The sequence below is a fragment of the Balaenoptera ricei genome, chromosome 10, assembly GCF_028023285.1.
Source record: "Balaenoptera ricei isolate mBalRic1 chromosome 10, mBalRic1.hap2, whole genome shotgun sequence".
Lineage (NCBI taxonomy): Eukaryota > Metazoa > Chordata > Mammalia > Artiodactyla > Balaenopteridae > Balaenoptera > Balaenoptera ricei.
In genome coordinates, this window is record NC_082648.1 from 45,583,660 (window position 1) to 45,606,469 (window position 22,810).

The 22,810-nt window shown below is 53.2% G+C and overlaps 1 protein-coding gene and 1 long non-coding RNA gene across 7 annotated transcripts; one reads left to right on the plus strand and one right to left on the minus strand.

The window, feature by feature from the left end:
• The first annotated feature begins 10,643 nt into the window (after nucleotides 1–10,643).
• On the plus strand, nucleotides 10,644–14,082 carry HOXC11 (homeobox C11). The gene is made up of 2 exons (XM_059936036.1): nucleotides 10,644–11,615; nucleotides 12,841–14,082. Exons 1-2 carry the CDS (start codon nucleotides 10,934–10,936, stop codon nucleotides 13,071–13,073), a joined length of 915 nt encoding a protein of 304 aa, XP_059792019.1. The 5' UTR covers nucleotides 10,644–10,933; the 3' UTR covers nucleotides 13,074–14,082.
• Nucleotides 14,083–19,055: 4,973 nt separating this feature from the next.
• On the minus strand, nucleotides 19,056–22,558 carry LOC132373248 (uncharacterized). 6 transcript variants are annotated; one of them, XR_009505378.1, is made up of 3 exons: nucleotides 22,436–22,558; nucleotides 21,657–21,754; nucleotides 19,056–21,546 (listed from the first exon to the last, which is right to left on the minus strand). It is a non-coding gene; the product is annotated as an uncharacterized LOC132373248 (long non-coding RNA). The 6 variants fall into 6 exon arrangements; XR_009505376.1 differs by having other exon boundaries at nucleotides 21,657–21,880; XR_009505379.1 differs by lacking the exon at nucleotides 22,436–22,558 and having other exon boundaries at nucleotides 19,056–19,359; nucleotides 20,066–21,546; nucleotides 21,657–22,403.
• Between the last annotated feature and the right edge of the window lie 252 nt (nucleotides 22,559–22,810).

The following is a 22,810-nucleotide window of genomic DNA, read 5'->3' on the forward strand; positions in this document are numbered from 1 at the left end:
GGCATATAAAATCAGTACATGGACAATGCATCCAGATATTAATATATCCACATTAAAAAACTGCATGGAAAATATACATCATATTATTATATATACACAAAGTGCCTATCAACCCAGTGTATGAAAAATATATTCTGTGAATTATGTTTGCATACATGGTGTATGTGTACCAAATACATTGAAGTACATACTTTGATTTCACATATTACCGTATTTATAATACACATTTCTCTGGCAATCTTAAAAACAGTAGCAGGAGGAAGCTCAGGCATTGGCAATGACATTCTCTATCAGCTGAACCTCTTTTCTGTCCTGTATTTCTATTATTTCTGTCTTTTACAAACCCCCTTCTGTGTCTACATGGATTATTTATATGAGTGGTCTTCTATCTCTCTTTAACTGTTGCTTCTCTTGTCTGAGGTCAGGGTCTATATTTAGAGCCCTAGGTCCTGTTTGCGGCAGAGTCTGACTGCATAATCACTCCTGTATGAAATTAGCATTGTATAATTACGTTACCCCTTCTGTCTCAGGATGTGTTCTTCTAGATCTAATATAAATATAGTTACTCTGAGCTGCCAGTTAGGAAAGGGGGAAAGAAGGCAGCCCAGCAACCAGGTGAAGTGTGTGGCAGGCAGGCTCTGGCTGTGTGCTGGACATGCAAGGGCTTCTTGAAAGCTAAGGTTTGTTTAACTTTTACAAAATTTACTTTAAAAACTCAAGTCCAGGGAGCAGTATGAAGCAAAGGCTGGACCTTGTCTTCTATGCTCCTCTCAAATCTGAGAGCAGCCCCACTCCGTCCCAGACGACCGGGAAGAGGACTCCGGCCTGCCCAACTCCTCGACTCCAGTTCCCATCCTTAACCTTGGCCGGGTCTACACAAGCAACTGGGAAAGGTTATCCAATAACCCAAGTTTTTCTCAACAAAACCCATTCCCAACGCCTTTTCAGAGGCAGTCATAACCTAAAGTATTTTCTGGAGCTGAGCTAACTCCGATCTGGCCCCCTAAAAATGAGTCCCACTTGGGTCTCTCTTTAGCAGCTAAAAATCCTGGGCTACATGACACACGCCTATGGAAAAATTCTTTGAGAGACAATACACTCACACCCAACAGAGATATTGTTTATGAGTCGATAGGTTCCATGTAGATGCGGCCATACTTTACTGTCCAAAGAAATCAATTAATTAGTGCCTCACCAGTCCCCCCCCCGCCACCGCCCCCACCGGCCGCTGCTTGGCTGAGCTCGAGCGGCAGAGATAGATGTGCGTGGCCAGCTCGCTGGTCTTGTTAACAAGCCTCGTCATAAAGATGGAATGATAAGGACAGCAAGGAAGCCCTGGTGGCCGCGAGGGGGGGCTTCAATGGCCCAGCCCAACGGGCTGTGGGACGGCGGCAAATCGGAACCAGAGCGAGCCCAGTGCAGCTCCTGCTCCAGCACCAGCACCGAGGATCACCAAGGATCTGGTGTATCCAGTGTTCTCCCCTTCTGGGGTGGTCACGCTGTGACTCGAATAATTCCCTCTCCCCTCCCCTTTCCTGAGTTGTCCCTTTTCTTCATGGAGCCCCAAATTTTAAAAAAAATTTAATAAAAATACATAAACCTCTGTCCATGAGTGCCTGTCTTGCCCTCTGCCACGTTTGTTCCGGAACCTGCCGCCTCCTTCTTTCCCTGCATTTCTCCGCGTGGTTCCTTTTCATCTCCATCTGGCGCTCTCTTCCCTCCTTTGGCTCTCTCTCTGGCTTCATGGTTGCTTTTTCTACCAGGTTGGTACTGGCTCAGGCCCCAATGAGCTTGTAAAAATAATACAAATACCCCCTGGTTATCTCTCGGCAGAGTAAACACACCCAGATAAGCCCAATGGAAAACAAAAAAACAAATAACAACAACGAAACACTCCCCCCCCAAAAACCCTTGGATATAATCGCTGGTTTGGGTTGCAGCACTTAATTCTGTTTATTCTCACCAATGTGCATACTTAACAGAGAGATATTGATATTAAAAGGCAGGGGGGAATTAATTTTACTTTTATAGTCATCTATTAAGAGCAGAGGATGATCTGGGTCTCCTTTAAAGGGACCGGAAAAAGGGAGGAGGGAGAGAGAGAGAGAGAAAGGGAGGGGGAAGGGAGAAATATGACTGAAAGGGAACAAAGATCTTTGCCTGAAGAAACAATGTAACACTAGACAGAACTATAAAGTATGGGAATGTAAGAACACAGGACTCTCTCAGCTTCCCCCATTTGGAATCCTGTCCCTTGCACTTCCTGCTGAAATCTCAACCCTGACTACACAGCAATATTCAAGGAAGAATTCATGCAATTATCTGGATAATTGTAGGGGGAGAGAGAAAGAATTTCCCTTTGATTGTCTGATCCTCTCTGGTGTCTGTGCAAAGGAGGAGGAGAAGTGAGATGTAAGGGGGAAAAGGAAGTGGTAGGGTCTCCCAATATGACCCTATCCCCTACAAGATGGCTACTCCTAAATCAAGGAGGTCCTAGGCAGGCTTACAGATTCTGGAACATACTCAAGAATGGACACAGATTCACTTTCATTTTCCAGGATATTTGCTTGGCTTTACATTGTCTGCATAGATCTGCCTCATCCAGTATTGTAATTATCACAAGTAAGTGAATAATAGATAATTATAGGGGTGTCCATAATATCATTTATTTTATAGCCACACAAGATATGATTAGAGTTAATGTCGGAGGCTTTGTTGGAGCCTGGGAGGCAACAAGAGGCAAAGCAGAGAGGCCTGCATAATCTGACTGTTTCCTATTTTCATGTGTGTGGGAATCTCCAGAAATCCCTAATTCTCTAAATTCCTGCCCCAAATGTCTTAAGTGAAATCTCTAGGATTTTAGGGGCTGGAAGCTGAGAGAAGGGCAAACAACAATTTGGTCCTAAGTCTCCCCCTTAGTCTCAAGAGCAGTGGTCTCTGCTCTCCCCATACCGCCACGAACAAGGGCTGCGTCCTCCATTCAAGACCACTAGGGTCACAGAGACTTGGCGGGTGAGGCCAGTGAGAGGAAGACAGAGTCTTACCAAAACCAAATTCACTGCCATCCTCAAGTGGGCACTGGGCCCAGAGTGAAGCCCCTATAATCCCAAATTGGCCTTCTTTCCTGGACCCTCTTCCCCAGGGATACCTGGATGGGGGCAGAGGCCAGGCTAGGGCTGTGAAGGTCACTTGGGGTGGGGATGGGAGAGTATTGAAAATATTTATTCTTGTTTCCGGGATTCAAAAGATCAGGAGAGAGAGAGAGAGATTGCAATAGAGAGCCGGGCAAGAGAGAATCAAGGGAAACCATGAAACCAGCAGCCAAGAATAAAAGGAATGAGTGAAGGGAAAGGGGCAGGAAGAAGAAAAGCAGGAGAAAAAGAGAAGGAAGGGAATAAAAAAGAAAAGGTAGGAAAAAGGGAAGAAAAGGACAAAAGAGAAAAAGAGGAAGTGGAAAAAAAGGAAAGAAGAGAGAGATTTGACAGAGAAAAAGAAGTAGGGAGGCAGAGGCCAGGGTCGCCTGGGCTCTGCCTGGCTGCCTGCAGCGGTCTGGGTGGGCGGGGGGCGCCCTGACAAAGTGAAGGTCAAGTTAGCATCGTACCTTATAAGGAAGGCGTCAGTCCTCCATTTCAGCCTTTCTTTCTGGCAGGACGTGGCCGTGGCATTTCTGGTCTTGTAAACACTGGACTCTTTGGGGCCTTAAAAAAAAAAAAATAAAGACCCCCCTCCTTCCTTTATTGGGGGTGAGCTCGGCCGGCTGGGGGAAGCAGTGGACAGAGAAGTCAACTAATGAAGACTCCGGGAAACTTTTCTCTCCTTTTCTCTCTCTCTGGCTCCGCTCCCGCCAGCTGGGGCCCCCTCCCTCCCTCTCTCCCTCCCTCCCACTCCCTCCCTCCTCTCCCCACCCCAATGCCTCTTTTTCTCTCCGTATCTCTCCGTCTTCCGTATCTCTCGCCACCGTCTGTAACTCTGGGCTCCATCTCTCCACTCCCCCCCTCCCATACGCAGACTTCTAAATCCATTCCATTCCACCGCGAAGCGGAGCAGGACGTAAGAACTGGAGAGAAAATTAGCCGTCACAAAGAAAAAAAATGTTAATTTACAACTTAGATGTCTGACTATTAAGATTTTCTTCGAAAACAAGGCGGTACACTCGGTAAGGAGGAGGGGAAGTGAGGCAGCAGGAGTGGGGAGGGCTGATGAGGCAGGAGCCTTGGATTTATTTATTTCTCATATCCAGAGGCGGAAAGAATGGGGGAAGAAGCGGCAAAGCGAGAGAGAGAAGCTGTTGAACCCGGCAACTAGCAAAGTAGGAGGCTGCAGCCGAGGGACGGGGAGCGAAGCGCGCCGTGCTAGGACCCTGTAACGCGGCTGCGATCCCCTAGCGTTGAGCCGGCTCAGCCTAGGCCTTGGGTGCGGAGAGACAAGTATATTAGATATCTGTTGGTCTGAGAAGTGGGGGAAAGGCAAGGATGGAGGGAGGCAGGGAGAGAGGCGGAGTAAGGCGACGCCACAGCCTGCCCGCTGGAGGGAAGGCGAGTTCCGGAGTGGAGGCGGCGGCGGGCTGGGCTGCGGGCAGCGGGCAGCGGGCAGCGGGCAGCGGGCAGCGGGCAGCCGGCGGGCTCAGGCGAAGGAAGGCAGCCGAAGAAAGGAGCCTGAAGTGGAATCATTGGCCCTCTCCCTCCAGGGTACCAGGGTAGCACTACGGGAGAGAGAGGGAGAGAGAGGGAATGAATATGACGTGGAGGTGTCTGTGAAGGGCTCACCTCTTTCCAGGACCTCACAGCTTGTTTTCGCCTGCTCTGCGCCCACTCAGCCCTTTTTAGGCCTAATCATTGCTTTTGAAATGGGAATTCTAATGGCAAGGGAAGGGAGGGATGCACTGATGGGGGGCTTCTGGTTAAATCTGATGCCCTACAAACCCCTGCTGGTTGTCACCTACACCCTTCTCAACTGGAAAACCAACCGGAGTCTGGAATCAGTCCCCTCTCACTTGACCTACCTGGTTGAGGGTGCCTAAGAGCTATCTGGGACCTGAAGTGGGGTCTGGGGCCCAGGTGGGAGCTGCCAGGAGCGGTGGGGGCTGTCAGGGAGCTCCCAGGCCTGTATGCCTGGAGCCCTGCCACCCTGTGTTCTGATCATGAAAAACAAAGTGGGAGGATTTGATTATCTCTGCTGGTGTTAAAGGAGCCTGGCTTTCAAAAACAGCCTCTGACCCTGAGATCTAAGGTGATAAGTGTCTCTCCCACTGACGTTTAATCTGGGCAAACGTCCTACTGCCTGGGCTCAAGTGGCTGAGGGGGTGGCCGGGGTGAGGACAGTTGCTGCCAGGAAGCCCCAGGGAGGGAGTGGCAGGCCCTCTCTGGCATTATCTGGAGTTCTCTGGAGAGTATCTTTAAAGGTCAGAGTGGACTGGGGAAGCCCTTTCTGATGTCCCCCTCAGCCCAGAGAAGGGGAGCCCCAAGAAGGGAGGGAGTTTACTACGAGCTGGGACATTTTCCCCTAGTGAGGGAAAGGCAAAGATAGCCAGACCTCATCCTGCAAAAATGTATTTTGTGTCTGTGACAGAAAATTGGTAGTCACTTGGGAGATGTAGGGACTTGCAGTGAGTGGAGCAAGGCAAGATGTTGTGGCGAAGGCAGAGGCTGAGGTGTGATTTAGGGTGGTGCAGGAATCTGAGGGAACGAGACTGGAAAGGTATCACCCAAACCCATTTTCTCAGAGAAGCCAAACACACACACACAATGGGCCCAATACTGAAAAACACCAGATGATCTGCTTCCAAGGGACATAACAGGCCAAGCGGATACAGGTTAATAAAACCCGCAAAAGCCCAGACAGGAACACTTAAAATGCCCGAGAAACAAAGCATACCGTGACAAATTCTCACCCAACACACAAGTACATGCACCAGAATGTTCCTTCTGGGGAAGGCACAGACAGACCTTCCCCATTTTGAGCCCTCACCCTTGGACACTCAGGTATACCTGCCCAGCTCCAAGGGCACACACACACACACTTGCGAACCTTCCTAAACCTACCCACAGAAACCCCTGGGGGCAAGGGGGCAAGCACTCAGCTGCACACACACCCCACAGAGCCAGGCCCGTGTCTCCTGAGCCTCAGTAATGCACGATCCATACCCGGAGATAAAAGTCTAGACAATAGACGGTTGTTTATGACAACGAGGCTCTCCAAGTTTGGGGCCAGGCGATAAATCTCTGGCGAATCTTCTTGGAACTCAACTTCTGGCTGTAGTGACGGGAGAACCACGGAGACCGCAGAGAGGAGAGCAGCAAAATGGGAGAGATTTTTGAATCGTGAGCAGAAGACGACTTCCCCGCTGGGGCAAGGGAGTGCAGGCGGCCACATTCTGCCCCACGTGGCAGGTCCACACTGTGGAAGCTTTCGGATCAGGCTTCAGAACCAGGCGAGTCAGGCTTCCTGGCTCCCGAAACTGGGGAGAAATGGCAGGGCCTGGAGGCTGGGACTGACCCACAGACAATTCTTGCTGCAGGCAAAGGGTCTCTTTTGTGGGTGACTGGAATCTTCTTGCTATGTGTCACCTGAATTTTTTCACCCCACGCCTGCGCCCTCTCTCTCTCTCTCTCCTTTTCCTTTTTGGGTTGTTGGGCTGTTCCCTTTTGCATTTTCGACCCAGGCATCTGATCACAAGTAAAGAGCCACTGAAGTTGATCTCATAAAAATGCCGCCAGCTCACTTTGATCTGTGCGGACTGGGTCCGAGCCTAAGTAGGCGCTGAAGCCGGGGAATGGCGGCTCCGGCCAACCCGGCCTCCACTGGGCCAAGAGTTCGGAGATCCGCGTGGCTCAGCACTGCAGTTCTGCCCAGAAAAGGCATTTTTTGTGTGTGTGCTGTTGCAGCTGAGTTTGGAGAACAAGGTCCAATGGTAGTGGCTCCATTTCCAGACTGCTTTTAAGACATTTCCTTGATTTTAGAGCATTTGGTGAGGGGCCAGTGAAACTGGCTCGTAAAATGGGACTTTTATTGGGAGAAATGGGGTCGCGTTGCTAGCCTCCTGGGACAATCCCTCCGCCGAGGAGGAAAGGGGGTGGGGCTGCGGGGGCAGAGGGGCTGCCCTTCTCCCTCCTCCTATCCTGTCCAGGGGCCGGAGGAACCTTGGAGCAGCGTCCTCTTAGGTGACCTGACTTGGGGCCTTGGGCTTGGGGCAATGGCCAGGGCTGAGGAGAGATGGGAGTCTGAGAACTGGCGGTCCCTTTCCCTTCTAGTTCCCTGGCTGGGGGTGGGAGGTGTCACGGGGTGCAGGATAAACCGCTGGCCTGAAAACCCCCAAGCACATTAAAGGGATTATTAAACTCAGTGGCACTGCAAGGGAGAGAGATTTGTGCAAAAGGATTCAATCCTCGCTGGCCCAGCCTCGGATCCACTGAGGGTGTCCATGCGCTGATTGCCTATCTCTTTATTGACCCCACAGAGACTGAACTTACAGACCAGAGAGCTCTAAGGGCCCCCTTTCTCCGAACTGGGGTTTCCTCCCAGTTCTTGGTCTGTGGGGTGGGCCCCTTTCTCTACCGCAGTCTGCTCTCTCCAGAGCAGCAGCAGGAGGTGGACAAGCTCCGAGGGGGCCCAGTACTGTGTGTGGGGTGCTGGGCTGGGACCTGGAGATACTGCCCCCTTCTGAAGCCACCTCTGGTGTCTGTGTGTGAAAAGGAAGTGTACTAGAGTCTGTCGTGGCCCTGGCCAGAGTACCGAGGCAGCTGCCCAGACCGCAGCTGCCTGCTAGCCGCCGGGCAGGCAGGCGGTGCTGAATGAGGCCACCCAGAGCCAGTGGGGCGGGCAGGATGGCCCTGCTGAGGAGGATTTCAGGTGAAAGCTGGGACTCCAGTAGGTGGAGAGGCCGCAGGCACCCATGAGATGAGGGGGGGAAAGCCGCCTCCTCTCCGCGGCGTGGGGCTTGCCAGGGCTCCTGGGAATCAATTTGGGAACCGATTTTGGATTTTGGGTCTCACGTCGGGGGAGGCAGTGATGCCCAGGGATGCCGGCTGAGGCAGGCAGCTCAGCCTATGCTTCAGGGTGGCCTGGACCTAGGACTGGGCAGGGAGGCCACTCACCCACACCGTAGGCACTTTTGCCAATCAATGTCTCCCTGACTTCAGCAGCCAAGGCCTTCTCTCCTTGACCCCAGCAGCAACCTCCAGTTGTTGGGATTTTTTTAAGTTGTTAAAAAATTAAAAGTCAGACCAAAACTAGAAAAAAATTTTTTTGAAATTTGTGCCTTAATTTTAGGGGGAAAAATATTAATGTTCAGAAGCCTCTATTGGGAGACCCTAGAATTTCCTGAACATCGACTCCTTTGACATTCTTTCTTGCCTTTCTTTTTTGTTTCAAGGAAATAGAGCCGCCAGCAGCTCCTTGTAGCAGCCTGGCTCACTTTTATGGTGGCCCTGGAATAAACTTTGGTGGTCAAATTCAAGTGCTCAGGCCCACAGCTGTCTCCTCACAGGAAGCGAACCCCCTCCCCACTGTCGGCCCTGGCGGTGCAGAATTTGCCTTGGGGGCTTGGGCCCCACAAGGCCCAGGAGGCCAGGACTGAGGGGGAAGCAGGGCCCTGGGGGGAAGTGGGGAAAGCCAGAGCGGAGACTCTGAACGCTCATCCACACCTCTGCAAGGGATAGGGGTACCTCTCAGCTCCCTCTTACCAGTTCCTATCACTGTTTGGGGAGCATTTTGCCTCCAATAAACTCGAGTTTAATGAGGAGAGCACGAACCCCATAAAAGCCATAGTCCATAGTTCCCCATCATTATAATTAAAAATGCCGGCCCCAGTACACCCTATAAAAAGAGGTAGGGGAAAGAGGAAAAGCAACAGATTTTTTTTTCTTGCAACCTTCTCATTAGCAAAGCCCTAATCTAGTTCCTTTTTGCCCTTAGTTAAGATCTGGCCCTTAGTTAAGATCTGGCCAGGGCTAAAGGAGAGCTCGGGAAGCAGTGCCCAGCAATGAATGTGTAGAGGGATGCCAGAGACCTATCCCTGGGTATGCCAGAGCCTCCCCGAGAATGGGACCCATGGCCAAGGCTGTTCCAACCCAGGTGTTGCTCTAAAGCAAATTTGAGGAGACAGGAGGGTTGGGAAAGAATGATTTGGGGAGGGGTTGTATTTGGGGTCAAGGTACCATTTTTTGTGTCTTCCCCATCTAGTATTGGGGCCTCAGTACCTTGTCAAGTTCAACAAGGAAAATCAAATACAAATAATATTTTTAAAGTGGAAACCAATTTTAAACAAGAGTTAGGGGTTAAAAGAGGGTTTGGGCCATTTCTGGCTTTTCCTAAGGGTGCGGTGGACTGTGTCCCTGGGGGCTTCAGTTCCTCCTGCTGATCTGAACAGAACAGATCATGCCCTGCTGGCTCCTCCTTGGATGCAAGGTTGCTTTCTGCTTGTGGGAAGTTGCTGTAGTACCCAGTCTAGAACCTTTCAATAAACTGATTTTCAGCTGCCCAGATGTGTCCTGTGGGAAGGAAGGCAAGGGAGTTCAGAACCACTGAGCCCACCTCTGGGGTCACAGCCATCCAGGAGGCTGGCAGGGAAGGGCAGGACTGAGAAACAGGAAAGTGGCACCCACCAGGGCCTGGCTGCAGCCCCCGGGGAGCGGGGAGCGGGGCTGGGGGTTTCCACTAGAGAGTGAGCCCTGGCCCTGCCCAGCCCACCCAGGGTCCTCAGTTCCCTTCCACTGCCCTGCTGGTCTATTCCAGAGACCTGTACCTGGCCCCACCGTCCACCTCACAGCCCCCAAATCATCCAAGGATAGGAGCCCTAAACCCAGTCCCCCCACCATATCCTTCCTAGAGCCGACACTGGGCTTCTTTTCAGTGAAGAAGCTGAGACTGAGCCCCCAACCCAAAGGGCCCCTGACAGAGAAGACACAGGACTCTCATTCCAACCTTTTTCTTGCGGGTTTGAGACTTAAAAATCCACAGTGGATGTAGCTTTCTGTGCATTGATTGACAATAAAGTCAGGCATGAAATATTCACCCAGGGCCACTCTGTCGTACTAAATATTTAACACAACATTAGAGAAGGTTTTTCCCAGACTTCGCCAGGCACCGGCTGGGCGGCTGGCTCACTGCTTACCACTGTTTATGACTAATCTGAGTCCCTAGCCGCCAGCAGCACAGCAAGCCAGACAAAGTTGGGACACTGGCTTGCTGCTGGGCCGCCTCACCTTTGGGAAACTTCAGATACACTTCCGGGGAGTCTCTCCAAAGGGGAAAGGGAGCCTTGATACCCAGCCCCAGCCAGGAAAAGAATCGACTTCTTCAAACTCTTGTAAACAGGCGCTGTGACCCTCTTCAGGTTGGTGGGGTAAGAGTCCCTGAGACTTGGCGGAAAAGAGTCACATCTCTGGCAGAATCAGGCAGTAGGGAATGAGGTCCTCATCCCTAGCCCTGTCTTGGGCTGATCACGGGGAGGAGGCAAGACCCCCCCCCCATACGTGAGAACCCTCCTCCTTCTCCCAATCCTGGGGGGGGGAAGAGCAGCAGCTAGAAAAAAATACAATTACCCCCTCCTAGCCCCCGCCCCCGTCCATCCCACCGCCCACCCCACCCCACCCCACCCCAACCCCAACCCTCTCTCTCTCCTCCTTTGCTCGCTCTGTGGAATGGAGAGGAGGGGAGTGTCAAGAGAAAAACGAATACAAATCTGCAATTGATTTTCATAATGTTTCTGCGGTGTTTGCAAACCAATCGCCTGAACGTCCCCATCTTACCTAAGAGAGAACCCCTCCTACGACTGCGAAGTGCTCCGAACTGATATATGACAATATCTACTTTGGATCACGTGCTCGGGGAGAGAGACTAAGACGGATAACGCGTCATCTCGCCTTCCCAAATTTCCCCCCCTCGCTAGATCAGGTCCAAAACCTTCATCTGGAGCCGGCAGGAGAAGAGAACGATGTTTAACTCGGTCAACCTGGGCAACTTCTGCTCGCCGTCGCGCAAGGAGAGGGGCGCTGATTTCGGCGAGCGAGGGAGCTGCGCCTCCAACCTCTATCTGCCCAGTTGCACTTACTACGTGCCCGAGTTCTCCACGGTCTCCTCCTTCCTGCCCCAGGCCCCCTCTCGTCAGATCTCCTATCCCTACCCGGCCCAAGTGCCCCCGGTCCGGGAGGTCTCCTACGGCCTGGAGCCCTCCGGCAAGTGGCACCACCGGAACAGCTATTCCTCTTGCTATGCGGCGGCCGACGAGCTCATGCACCGGGAGTGCCTGCCTCCTTCCACCGTCACCGAGATCCTCATGAAAAACGAAGGCTCCTACGGCGGCCACCACCACCCCAGCGCCCCGCACGCCGCCCCCGCCGGCTTCTACTCCTCAGTCAACAAGAACAGCGTCCTGCCCCAAGCCTTCGACCGTTTCTTCGACAACGCCTACTGCGGTGGCGGCGACGCGTCCGCCGAGCCCCCCTGCCCGGGCAAGGGTGAGGCCAAGGGGGAGCCCGAGGCGCCCCCGGCCTCGGGACTGGCGTCCCGGGCTGAGGCGGGGCCCGAGGCCGAGGCCGAGGAGGAAAACACGAATCCCAGCTCGTCCGGTTCAGCCCACTCGGCGGCCAAGGAGCCGGCCAAGGGAGCCGCCCCCAGTAGGTAGCAGCGGCCGGGAAACAGGCGGGCAGGAGGGAGGGAGCCAGAGAGGGAGGGCGAGAGTAGGGGGGAGGCGAGGGGAGCGGGGACGGCCTCGTGTTTTGGGTCAGTCCGATTTTATGTGGAGTTTTATAAGCATTCAAAGGATTTTATTATAACCTACAAAGCCCTCTCTCCCAACGACTCGACTTTTTACGATGGAGAAGGGGTGGGGCGGGAGGGAAAAGGGCTCTTTGGAAAAGCCGGGTGAACCCCCTCCCCGTTATCTCCCTCGGTCTGTGAAATTTTTAAAAGCGCCACCATCGCGGGCTATATTAACTTTGATCGTGAACTTAGAGGAGCATTTAAGGAAGGATGGGGAGCCCGGCTGCCGGGGGGCGGGAGGGAGGGGAGGGGTGGAGGGGGAGAAAGGGGAGGGCAAGGGAAAGACAGGGAGAAACTCAGAGAGGGGGAGTGGAGGGGGAGAGAGGCAATGGAGCAGAACCTGAGACCGGGGAGGCCAGCCAGGGCCGCTCTGCTTCTTTCAAAAACTATTTTCCAAATGTTCAAACTGTGTTCGCGTGTCCCTGAGCAGAACCCGGAGCAAGCTGGGGGTCAGCGACGACAGGGGGGTGGGGACGAGGCGGCTCAGGGCTCCACTCTGCTCCAGGCCTGGGGCTCAGCGTTTCTCTGCGGCCCGCGGCCTCTGCGCTGGCCTAGCCTGGCCGCAGGGAAGGCGCGGCCCGCCGGGCGTCCCGGGGCGCCAGGGCCCCCGGAAGCAACTCTCGGGTGTCTTTGGTGCCTGCTCGCTCGCTTCTTCCCCGCCTCCCCACGACTCTCGCCCGGTCTAACTTCTTCGCGCCTGTTCTCCGCGGTTCCCCCAGATTTCTGGGGGAGGGGGGGCGGTGGGTTTTCAGAGTCACTAGGAGGGCAGCGCAGGAAGGGGCAGAGGAGCCCGGCTGAGCAGAAGTCGGGGGGGGGGGGGGCGGGTTCCACGGGGACGCACTTGGCCCCGGCTGGCTTCCTTCTCCCCCAGACTCCGCCAGCCCCGGCCGTCGTCCGAGGGGAGGGGACGCGGGTCCCATGGTGGCCCGGGATGGGGGAAGAGCTCGCCCTGCCAGGGGTCTCGGCTCGGCCCAGCGCTGCGCCCGCGGGAGGGCTGCCCGGCGGTGGGGCTGGGGTCGCCCGGGTCTCACGTGTCTCTCTCCCCCTCTCCTCGCACTTGCCCCCTCCCCTCCCCTCCAGACGCCCCCCGCACCCGCAAGAAGCGCTGCCCTTATTCGAAATTCCAGATCCGGGAACTGGAGCGAGAGTTTTTCTTCAACGTGTATATCAACAAAGAGAAGCGGCTGCAGCTGTCCCGGATGCTGAACCTGACGGACCGACAAGTGAAAATTTGGTTTCAGAACAGAAGGATGAAAGAAAAAAAACTAAGCAGAGACCGGCTGCAGTATTTCTCGGGAAATCCTCTGCTGTAACCGCAGACTGGGCCCTTTGGGGGGAGGGGGGAAAGGGGGAGATTATTTTATTTTATTTTTATTTTTTATTTTCTAACTCGCCTTCTTTCCGCGGGTGGAAAACTGGACTGTGGCCAGGGCTGGCCCCCACTGCCGTTGCCCGCACTTCTTTCCGGAACCTCCTTCACCTTGGTCTGACTCAGTGTGGGACAGGGACCGGGCCTGGAAAGGGAGGTGAAGGAAAGTGTCTGATCCACGGCGAGTGGACACCGTTGGCGCCGAGGCCAAGAATCTTTATTTAAAAGAAAACACACCTCGCGACAATGTCTTGCTGCTCGGATTGGGTGGGGGGAGGGGCGTGAGTAGTGGGCGCTCGAGCCGAACAATCCTTGAACTGAAAGCCTTCCCTTGCCCATGTGAGAAGATCTGCTAGGACACCGTGTCTGGGAGGGGAGACCTCCCGGGCGGGCTCCCCGTCCCTACCCCACCACGCCCCACTGCTGGGGGGCAGCTAAATGTGATCCCGCCTTGCTGTGAAATTTCTGTTCCTTTGATCTGGTGTTAGGTGTGCAAAGTCGTGTCCTACCTCTGTCTGTGCCCAGGCCCTGCCCAAGCCTAGTTGTTCTCCCCCTTGAACGTGTAGAGCCCTCCTTTGAAATTTCTTAACTGGTGCGTTGAGGTTTCCTAACCTTTTTCCAAGCTGTGCCCCACTCCGCAAATTTATAGCTATAGTCTATGCATTTGTTACCTTCTTTTTTTAAAAAAAAAAGATCGGGGTGGAAGAAGCAGTAGGGAGATGGGATTGGACGCCTCCCCCATGCTGAGGCCTGAATTTTTGTAAATAAATTTCACAAGCATTTCTTTCTACCCGGAGGGGATATGGGGAGGACTCGCCTGGAATGAGATTTGAATCACCCATCTCCTTGTGCGTGAGTGCGTGTGTACGTGTGCAATCCCCACCCGGCTCCTGTCCCAGAGGGATTGCTGTGAATTTTTTTTTTTTGGTGGCAAATAAAGATATTTCATTCTGTTCAATATTATGATTTTATTTGACCCTTTTATTAGCCCCTCTCCTCTTAAAACCCTCAATGCTCCCAAGGCAGAGGAGGTGGAAGCAGGCAGGCAGAGCCCAGCAGAGGAGGACAGGCGTGCGAAGGTGAGGTAGGCTGGAGCTGGCGGGCCTGCACCCGTCTCTCCACGGGCAGGGGCAAGAGTATGGCGGTAGCTTCCTCCTGCTCTCAAGTTGAGGACTTTCCACTGCGACTCCTAAAGCTCTCATTTCTCACGTGCAGCTCGAGCTGCGTCCAAACGCCCAGCAACGCTTTCCGTTTAAGCACACGTTTGTTGTGGAGTTAATTGTAACCATCATCGAATTTAAATTTATAGGAATTTTCTTGGCTCCACCGCCCTCCCACCAGATGTCTCCGTCTGTGGCAGTTAAATGTGTAGGGCTGAGGGTAGGGCTTTCGTTTTTTCTTTTCTTCTTTTTCCCTCTATGAGAAGACTGTATTGGAATTTTTATATACAGTTTTGAGGGAGGGAAGGGAGAGGGGGAGAAACCAGCCCCCTCCCTTTCCTCACCGCGCCAGCCCCTGAGGGTGGGAGGGTAGGGCTGGGCCCCTTCCCCTCAAGCACAAATGGCCAGGCTCCTCCAGACACAACAAGACCCTAGGCTGGGGCCACCCTGATGTTTATACATAGGTCTCCCAGCATAGAAAGCCCCAGAGATTTGTTTTGTAAGAGGTTGGCTTGGGGTGGGGCGCTGGGGAAGGAGGTGACCCATGAGGATGGTCACCACACCCATATATATATTTGGTGCATGTTTCTTCTGCATAAAGATAACCATAGTCCTTTCAGCGCATTCGTTGAGGGCACTCTGGCGGTCTCTGTTCCAAATTCGTTATTTGGGGGCAGAGGTTTAGGACCAATTCTCTCATCTTTCCCTTTTCTTTGGAACTGCTCTTCTGTAATTCGAAGAAAATGTTTTCGTCAATATAATTCTGTTGAGTGAAAGAAAAAAGCACCATGACTATGGACTATTGCATCTAGGTTCCGTCGTTTTTGATGACAGGGGTATCTGAATCTCCAATTTGTAAATGTAGGTCTTGAGACAAAATTTGCAAGCTGGGGTGTATGTACAACCCCACAATTGCCTCATGTGCCCACACACAAATATTTGTCGGATGCCTATGGGTGCACATGAAAAGGAATATTAATGTGTACGCTTTTGCCTATAGTATGGAGTAAAACTGACCACATGCACATCTAGGGCTTGTGTCCTCTGAGGTGTGTAACCACTGTCAGTGTGTAGTGAGTGTCAGAAGGAATGCAGCTGAGGATCGCCTGTGTGTGTGTGTGCATGCACATTTGCATGCGTGTGCACTTGTGCACGAGAGATATCTCTAGGTGTGATGTTTATCCATTAGTCATAACAAGGGATATTGGCCTGCCAGCCTTGTTTCCAATAAAATAGGATGGAGATAACTATATAGAATGAACCTGTTTATAAAGCAAAATACTGATCTCTAAATGGCTCTTGATTTTGGAGAAAAATATTTAAAATCCAAAGCTACCACTTTCCCTGCAATATGCAGCCCAGAAAAGATCCCCAGCTCTAGAAGGGATTTCTGAAGGAAGGCGGGGTGTCATGGTGAAAGAAAAACAAAAGCTTTCTATGATCCAAGCCCAGGAAGCTGCCAGTCCTCGGTGACCTTCTAAAAATTAGAAAAAAGAGGTCTCTGTCCCCCCCAACAAACCCACCTTCGGGCCCCCGGGATGTCCGACCCCCCTTGGCGGTCAGGGGCACTCTGGGCTCAACCTCTTCGGGTAATCCCCTCCAGCCGTGCTCTGCCCGGGAACAAAAGAGCCTCGTCTAGACGCCGCCATAAAGTGCCCCCACCCCACCCCGCGCCTCTAAACCTAGTTTCATTTCGCCCTTAACGACCCAATCTGGCCTGTGTTAGAAAACGCTTCCGCCCTAAATAGTAAACAAATCTGCAGTGGACAGTCTTGGCTCCCCCAGCACACCCCATACCCCCACTCCATTACCCCCTTGCCCGCAACCTCCTTCCCCCCCTCTTCTCCTCCAGCCTTTCTCAGCTCCCAGTCCCCCAATCCCCCCCCCCACCAGTAAATAAACCCGAGGCCGAGTTCAAAGTTTCCCGGAGCTAAGGAGGAATGTTGGTTGTAAAAATCCAAGTTTATAGCGCACGTGGGAGTTTACAAGGGTATTAAGTGGTGTGGGCTGAGAGAGCACTCTGGGCCCCTCCCCCTCCCACTATGGGCTTTGGGGGTGCAGGGGGAACCTGGGGGACTTGAAAGGAGAAGTGGGTTTGGTGTTTCTTTGTCACGCAGACCCCCAGGTTGCTGGGGGATGGCGATGCGAGGGCGCCTTGAAAGACGGTTCACAGAGCCCAGCCAAGCGCCTCTGAGAGAAAGCCCACAGGTTCTAGGTGTCCCAGATGGGGAAGATGGGGAGCTCTGCTTTAGGCAAGCAAGAAAGTTACAGACTAGGTGTCTGAAAGGTGAATGGAGTTGGAGATACCTGGAGCCGTTTCTCAATCGGAGGAGGAGAAACTACCTGGGGAATAATTTCTCGAGTGGATTGAAGGCAGAGAGGGTTTTTCTCACCAGGACAAAGAACTTTGAACTTCAAGGGAGTCAAGGGCGCCACCCCTTCCCTCTCCCCGCCCCTCTCCGGAATCTGTAGGGCAATTCGTTTCTGGGCCAATATTCCCTCAAGGGGGCAGCCCCTGGGGTTTCCTGTTGCCCTAAGGCTGGATAATGCTGTTTGTTGAACCCTCCCAGCTCAGAGCCCGCCAGAACTGTGTGCACGCGACTGCACTCTTTATTATTCATATAAACCTTTGGAAAAGGCAACGCCCGGGAAGTTTTTATAACTTTGTTTGGCATAAAAGTTTTACAAGATTCCTCCTCTCTTTTTAAAAAACTTAAAGTTTTGGTCTTGCCATGGAACGAAGTCTCAGGGTCTCTGGGAGGTTGGGGAGAGAGAGGTTCTGGGGTCCTGGTGGGAGGCGGGTGTCTGGAGCTGTATCTCTAACTAAGGCAAAACAAGGCTTAAAGGTTGGGATTAATCCTTCCTGAGGCCCACCTTGGATCCAGCTTTGGGGGCTGCTAGGAAAGTCTCAGCCACTCTGCTGTTGAGACACACCCTTACAGAACCCCAAAGTTCGGACAATGTCAATTAGACCAGGTCTTCCCCATCACATCCTCTTGTTCTCCTGTAGGCATCTCTCTTTCTCTCTCTCTCTCTCTCTCTCTCTCTCTCTCTCTCTCTCTCACACACACACACACACACACACACACACAGCCCTGCACACACCCTCAACCCACTGCACAAAGTGGAGACCCATAACCTTGACTCAGACCGTTAAGTTTGGGAGAGTCTCTGCACACACAGCCCTGCAACCCTGCCTCCTGCAAAGTCCACAAAAGGTTTGATGGAAGACAGAATTCAAAACGACAAGAAATGCCTGCCCAGAGGTTGCAGTGATTCTAGGACCGACCGAGAGAGAAGGAAGGCCAGCGGGCTGCAGTCCAGAAGCTCGAAGAACAAAGTTGCCTGTATAGGGACGTGGCCTTGGACTGCTAAGCCTGCGAGTGACCCCTTGGATCTGCCCCTCACCTGGGACTGACAGACCCCACTCCTTCATTTCCCCTAGCTCCAGCCTTGGGGTATCAAATGGGCTCAAACAGGGACTATTTTAATGTTCATCTCTGGAAGTCAGGACAAAGATGGAGCAACTTCTCCAAAGACAGGCCTGGTGGATGAGGCTTCTTCAGGGTGATGGACTTGAGGATACCTAAGCCCTGGAGCTGAGCACTTCAGTGAGCCAGCGGAGTTGGTCAGGATGTGCCCCAGCGCCTGCTTTTCCTTCCCTCTAATAGTGACTGCTGAGGCCTGGCGGCCAGCGGCTGCCAGCCCTACACTTCGCCTTGTGAGGAGCCGAGTTAAGGCTGAAGGCGGCGGGCGAAGGTCAACTCCAAGCTTGAGCAGTGGGGCTGGGAAGGGTTGCTACTAAGCCTGGCGCGCTCCCCCTCACGGTGCCCAACGCAACAGAGAAAAACAAGAAGAGCTAGGGGAGAAAGTCAAGGGGAAGGAAAGCATTTAGGAGGAAAGAAAAGAGTAAAGAATAAATTGTATAACAAAGAAAGAAAGAAGGGAGAACTAAGGAAGACAAGAAAGAGAAAGAATCAGAAAAAGAGAGGGAAACAAATGAATTGCAGAGAAAAAGAGAAAGAAGCAAATAAAGAGAAAGGAGGAAGATGGAAAAAGAAAGAAAGAGGGGGGAAAAAGATGGAAAACAAAGATCTTCGAAAAGGAAGTTAGCTGGTAAGGGAGGAGTGCGATTTTCTCCGAAGTAAGCCGGCAGACCACAGCCCTGACTCCGGCTGGAAACACGACCCACTGGGCAACTTGGGCGCAAACCATAAAGTGGGGAGCAAGGCTTCCCCCCTCCCGCCCGCCAAAGACATCATCCCATCCGTCCTCCTCCCAAAGCTTCTACTGGATGTGTTTGCTGTCTGGTTTCAATTCAGGAGGCAAAGTTAAATAACTGGTTGGCTTCGGCAGGGCAAGAAAGCAGTTGTGCTGGCTATCAGACTTCGGGATGCGGGGATCGTAGGGAGTACATTTTTTGGGTAAAAGTGAATATTTGTGGCCGTGTACATACAATCAAGCTCCAAGGCAATTACGTGTCTAGGCGGTAACCTCCATAGCATCTGGGTGCAAACGTGTACAACGTCCAGATGTGAGAGCGACTCTGATGGCCAGGCTGCCGCCAGGGTGGCACTGAAATCCGGAGTAGACCAGAGGCCCCTCCAAGCGTCCTCAGCCTCCCACTTTCCTCTTGTACCTGTTCGAAATTCCGTTTGGGGGGCTTCGGTGCATTCTGTCTTTTGCCTGGGATTTTTCTGCTCCCAATTCAGCCGGAGCAGAGCCCGGTGTTAGTGAAGAAAAAGAAAGCAAATCTTTCCTTCAAGTTTTGAGAAGAGAATGATTTATTTGGGCCTCCAAAACAAGAGGGAAAAACCCTGCAATTTTAACCACTGGTGTGATTTTGTTTTCCATTTCACTTGAGATTTCAACACACACACACACACACACACACACACACACTGTATAATTATTTTATTTTATTATTTTATCCCAAAGGGAAAGACACTCTTTCTTCTTTTCACCTCACCTTTGGAATTTCCTAGATGACGTCCTTAGCCTTGTGGGGAAGCTCCACTAATTTTCCTTGGAGAAATCAGGGTGCCTCTGGGGTGCTTTGAGGGCTAGAGCCTGGAAAGCAGCCGAGGTTCCTTTCTGTTCATCGAGCACTAGATTCTCCTTCTGTTTTCACATGGGGACCCCTAGCGCCCCAGTCCTCAGCCTGCCGTCTGGAACCCGCTAACCACCCTGAAGTCTGCGAGGCGCACCCTCCACCTCTCCCTTGGTCACAGTCCCACTGGCGGCAGGAGGCCCAGCTGCTCATCCCTGCTGCACTTCCAGGGTCTAGGTACCGGGAAGAAGGGCACAGGGGCCCAGAGCTCTCGGGGTAGGGGGTGTTGGTCAAAAGGTAGGTGCAGCCTGAGCCCGCTCTGGCCTGAAGCCCCTGGATTTTCACATCCCCCAAGTTGAGGCAAGAAGAGGGAGCCTCGGAGTCAGGCATAGATGCAGCACTCCTGGAAAGTTGGGGAAATGGCTTAACAGGGTGATTTTAGCAACATAGAGTTCTTCTGGACCCCAATCCAGTTCCCTTGGGGTGCAGGCCTGAGGGTCTTGGCCCGGTGGGGCTTGGCCGGTAGGCGCCCAGCAGTGGCGGCAGGCGGCAAGTGGGATGGCCGTGGCAGCCTGAATGCCTTTGAACACCAGGCCCGGACAATAGGATGGAAACAGCCTTTGCTCGTGCCTCGGGAAAGACAGAGCCCAAGGGGGCAGGGCTGGGACCCACACCTGACTGTACTTTCCCAGACCCGCACAAATGCTCCCCTCTCCCCGTCCTCACCCTCACGTCTTCCTTCCTTTCGTCTCCACTGGTGCAGAATCCCAAGTCTGCAAAAACCCAACAAGTTATTCAAGTCGGCGTCTTCGGGTTCTTGTTTAACAGCTCCGGGTTTGCGTTTATCCTGCGTAATTAAAGGCAAACATTTGTCCCACCGGGGGTCCCACTTAGGCTGATGAATTTGATTTCTTTTTTCATTAATGGGCCATGTTTATCATACTTCTAATTATTTCAACTTTAAACACTATTCGTTCTTGTGAGGAGATGGGAGTGGAGGCGCGAGGCTCCTTCTCCCAGGGGGATTATTTCCATTAATAATAGCAAGGATTCTGAAAGCGACTCCATCCCCACCCAGGGCTGAGGTAAGGAGTGAGTTTGGGATGGGGGTCGGGCTGGTAGGGGAGACAGGTCTCAAAGCCGAGTGACTCTGCTTCTCTCCCGCTGGTTCCCCAGGTTAAGCTGTGGGGCATGATGTTTTTGAGAGGTTATCTGGAGTTTGTCTCCTTCACTCTGCCGCCTCCCTCACCCGCTCCCGGGCTGGGCTCAGACCCTTCCCCTTCGAGGCTCTTGGAAACCTTCCACAGCCCCAGCCGATCCCAGCCTGGCCTGGGCAGAGAGGCTCAGGGAGTGCTGTCCCGGCCCCCAGCTACTAACACCGAGAGAAAGACGAGGAAAAGCTGAGGTGGTCAAGCGGCACCTGGGTCTGGGGGAGAGGGCCCAGCAGACCCCAAGATAGGGGGCAAGGGCAGGAGACTGGGATGCCAAACTCCAGGGACAGGGACACCAGGCAGGAAAATAAAGGAGATGTGAAAGTGGGGGGAGGGAACCCCCCCCAAAGCCATATAATTCTCAATTGCTTTGGTCTTTAATTTCATCGCCCCATAAATGAGGAAATATCAGTTCCCATACTAAATTTTTATCCTCGGCTGATAAATATGACGGGGAATTTTCGTTGGGTCCTCGTAAAAGCGAACAGTTTCGATCAAACTGGCGGGGAAAGACTTACGCAGATAATACAAACAGAGTGGCCATAAAGTCTGCGCGTTTCCCGCGGGGTGGGACAAATGGCTCCCTGGATTGACTGCCACGGGGCCGTCCCAAGTCTCATCTGGGGCCTAAACAGGCTAACCTTGCCGGGGCCAACCCCTTGTGCCGAGCCCATGACGACCTCTGTAAATGAAAACACGAAAGCATTTCAAATCTCCCCTGGCTGGCCCTGCCAGCAAGTCACACATTACACATTTTCTTCCAGTTTTCCCGGGGTTCGGGGACCCCTGCGCCTTGTCTCTCACTCTCTGGATGACAGATTTCGGCGGATTTCTTTCCGAAGTCGTCTTCTAGCAGCCGCGGGCTTGGGCCTCCCTAGAAGCGATCCAGCCTCCTCACTCCTCCGCGCCAGGGTGTCTGGAGCGCTGGTCTTTTCCTGGCCAGCCCTTCGGAAAGTCGAAACCCATGGCTCGGTCCAGGGGAAAATGTGGGGCGACCTGAAAGACAAGTTATACTCCAGATTCCGTTTCCTGAGGAAAGGGTGGAGAGTTTAGTTCGCTTTGTGAGAAAGGAGATGAAGAAACGGAAATAACTATTTGAAACATACCTTGTCCCTTATTTCTCGCTTCCCTTTATTAAAAAAAATAACCACAAAAATAGACTGGTCCGTCTTCTCCTCTCAAAAACGCCCCCAGCTCATTCGCTCTGTTAAAGGACACTTCTCTGGGTCGGATTTTGTCGCGTCCGTTGCCCTGGTTTCCCGGTTGATACGTGACTCCCCCAAACCGCCTGAGGCCCCGCGGGTTCCCTCTTTCTCTCTGGGAATGCTCCCTGTTTTCGTGGGGGCAAGGTCAACTGGAAAGCGAGGGCCGCCAGGGCCTGGAGCAAAGCAGCCGAACCGGCTCCAAGGCCAAAGCCTTCCTGCCCCTGAGTTGATAACCCAGGAGCCACCCACCCAGCCAGGCCCAGGCCGCACACCCTGGTGGGGGAGCCGGTGCCTTTGGTTGCCGGCTTCCTCCTCCCGCGACCCCTAAATCCCCTCGGAATCCCCCTCTCCCAAGCAGCCCTTAAGTCATCTTGACCTCCTCCCTGGCCTGCCCCAGACACTGGAGATTCCCCGTCAATCCCCACGGGGAACTTGCAACTCAACCAACTTCCGTGACGGGAGGTCCCGAGCTGAGCTCCCAGCCCCAAGGGCCGAGCGCGACGAAGGAGGACGCAGGAGAGGAGAAACTTTAGTTCCGTTTGGGATTCCTTAACTTTTTCTCTCCCTTTCTCGGCCCGCAGGATCCCTCCCCCAAACCTCACCCCACTCCCATCCCAGGGGAAGAAGTGGGGGCGGGGGCCAAGGCGAGGAAAAGAGGAGGTGAGGAGGGGAAGAAGTACCTGAATCGTGTCTTGACCTTTTAGTTTGAATGTGACTGTTTTGAGCCCCGAGTTGCCTCGCTCTCTCATTCTGTCCCGCATTTCCCCCCTCTCCGCTCCCCTCTCCCCAAGAGTTACAGGCTGCTTCCCGGATAAACAAACCCCATTCTCCCTAGAACCCCTTCATCCCCCCTCCACCCCACTCCTGCCCCAGTCGCCCCGGGGTCCCTTCCTTTGTTCGCGGGGAAGGGCTCCGGCGCCCCTACCTCGAGGCGGCTGCTAGGTGGCGCTGTTACTCCACGCTGCGCGCTCCGCCTGCAGACAACTTGACCCCGCTGACGTCACGGCCGTCTGAATCATCAAGGCCATTTTCAAATCCCATTGGTCTAGCCGTCA

Coding starts and splice junctions, on each gene's coding strand:
- HOXC11 (XM_059936036.1), top strand. CDS start 10,934: ATGTTTAACTCGGTCAACCTGGGCAACTTCTGCTCGCCGTCGCGCAAG. Junction 11,616..12,840: donor GGCCAAGGGAGCCGCCCCCA/GTAGGTAGCAGC, acceptor CCTCCCCTCCAG/ACGCCCCCCGCACCCGCAAG.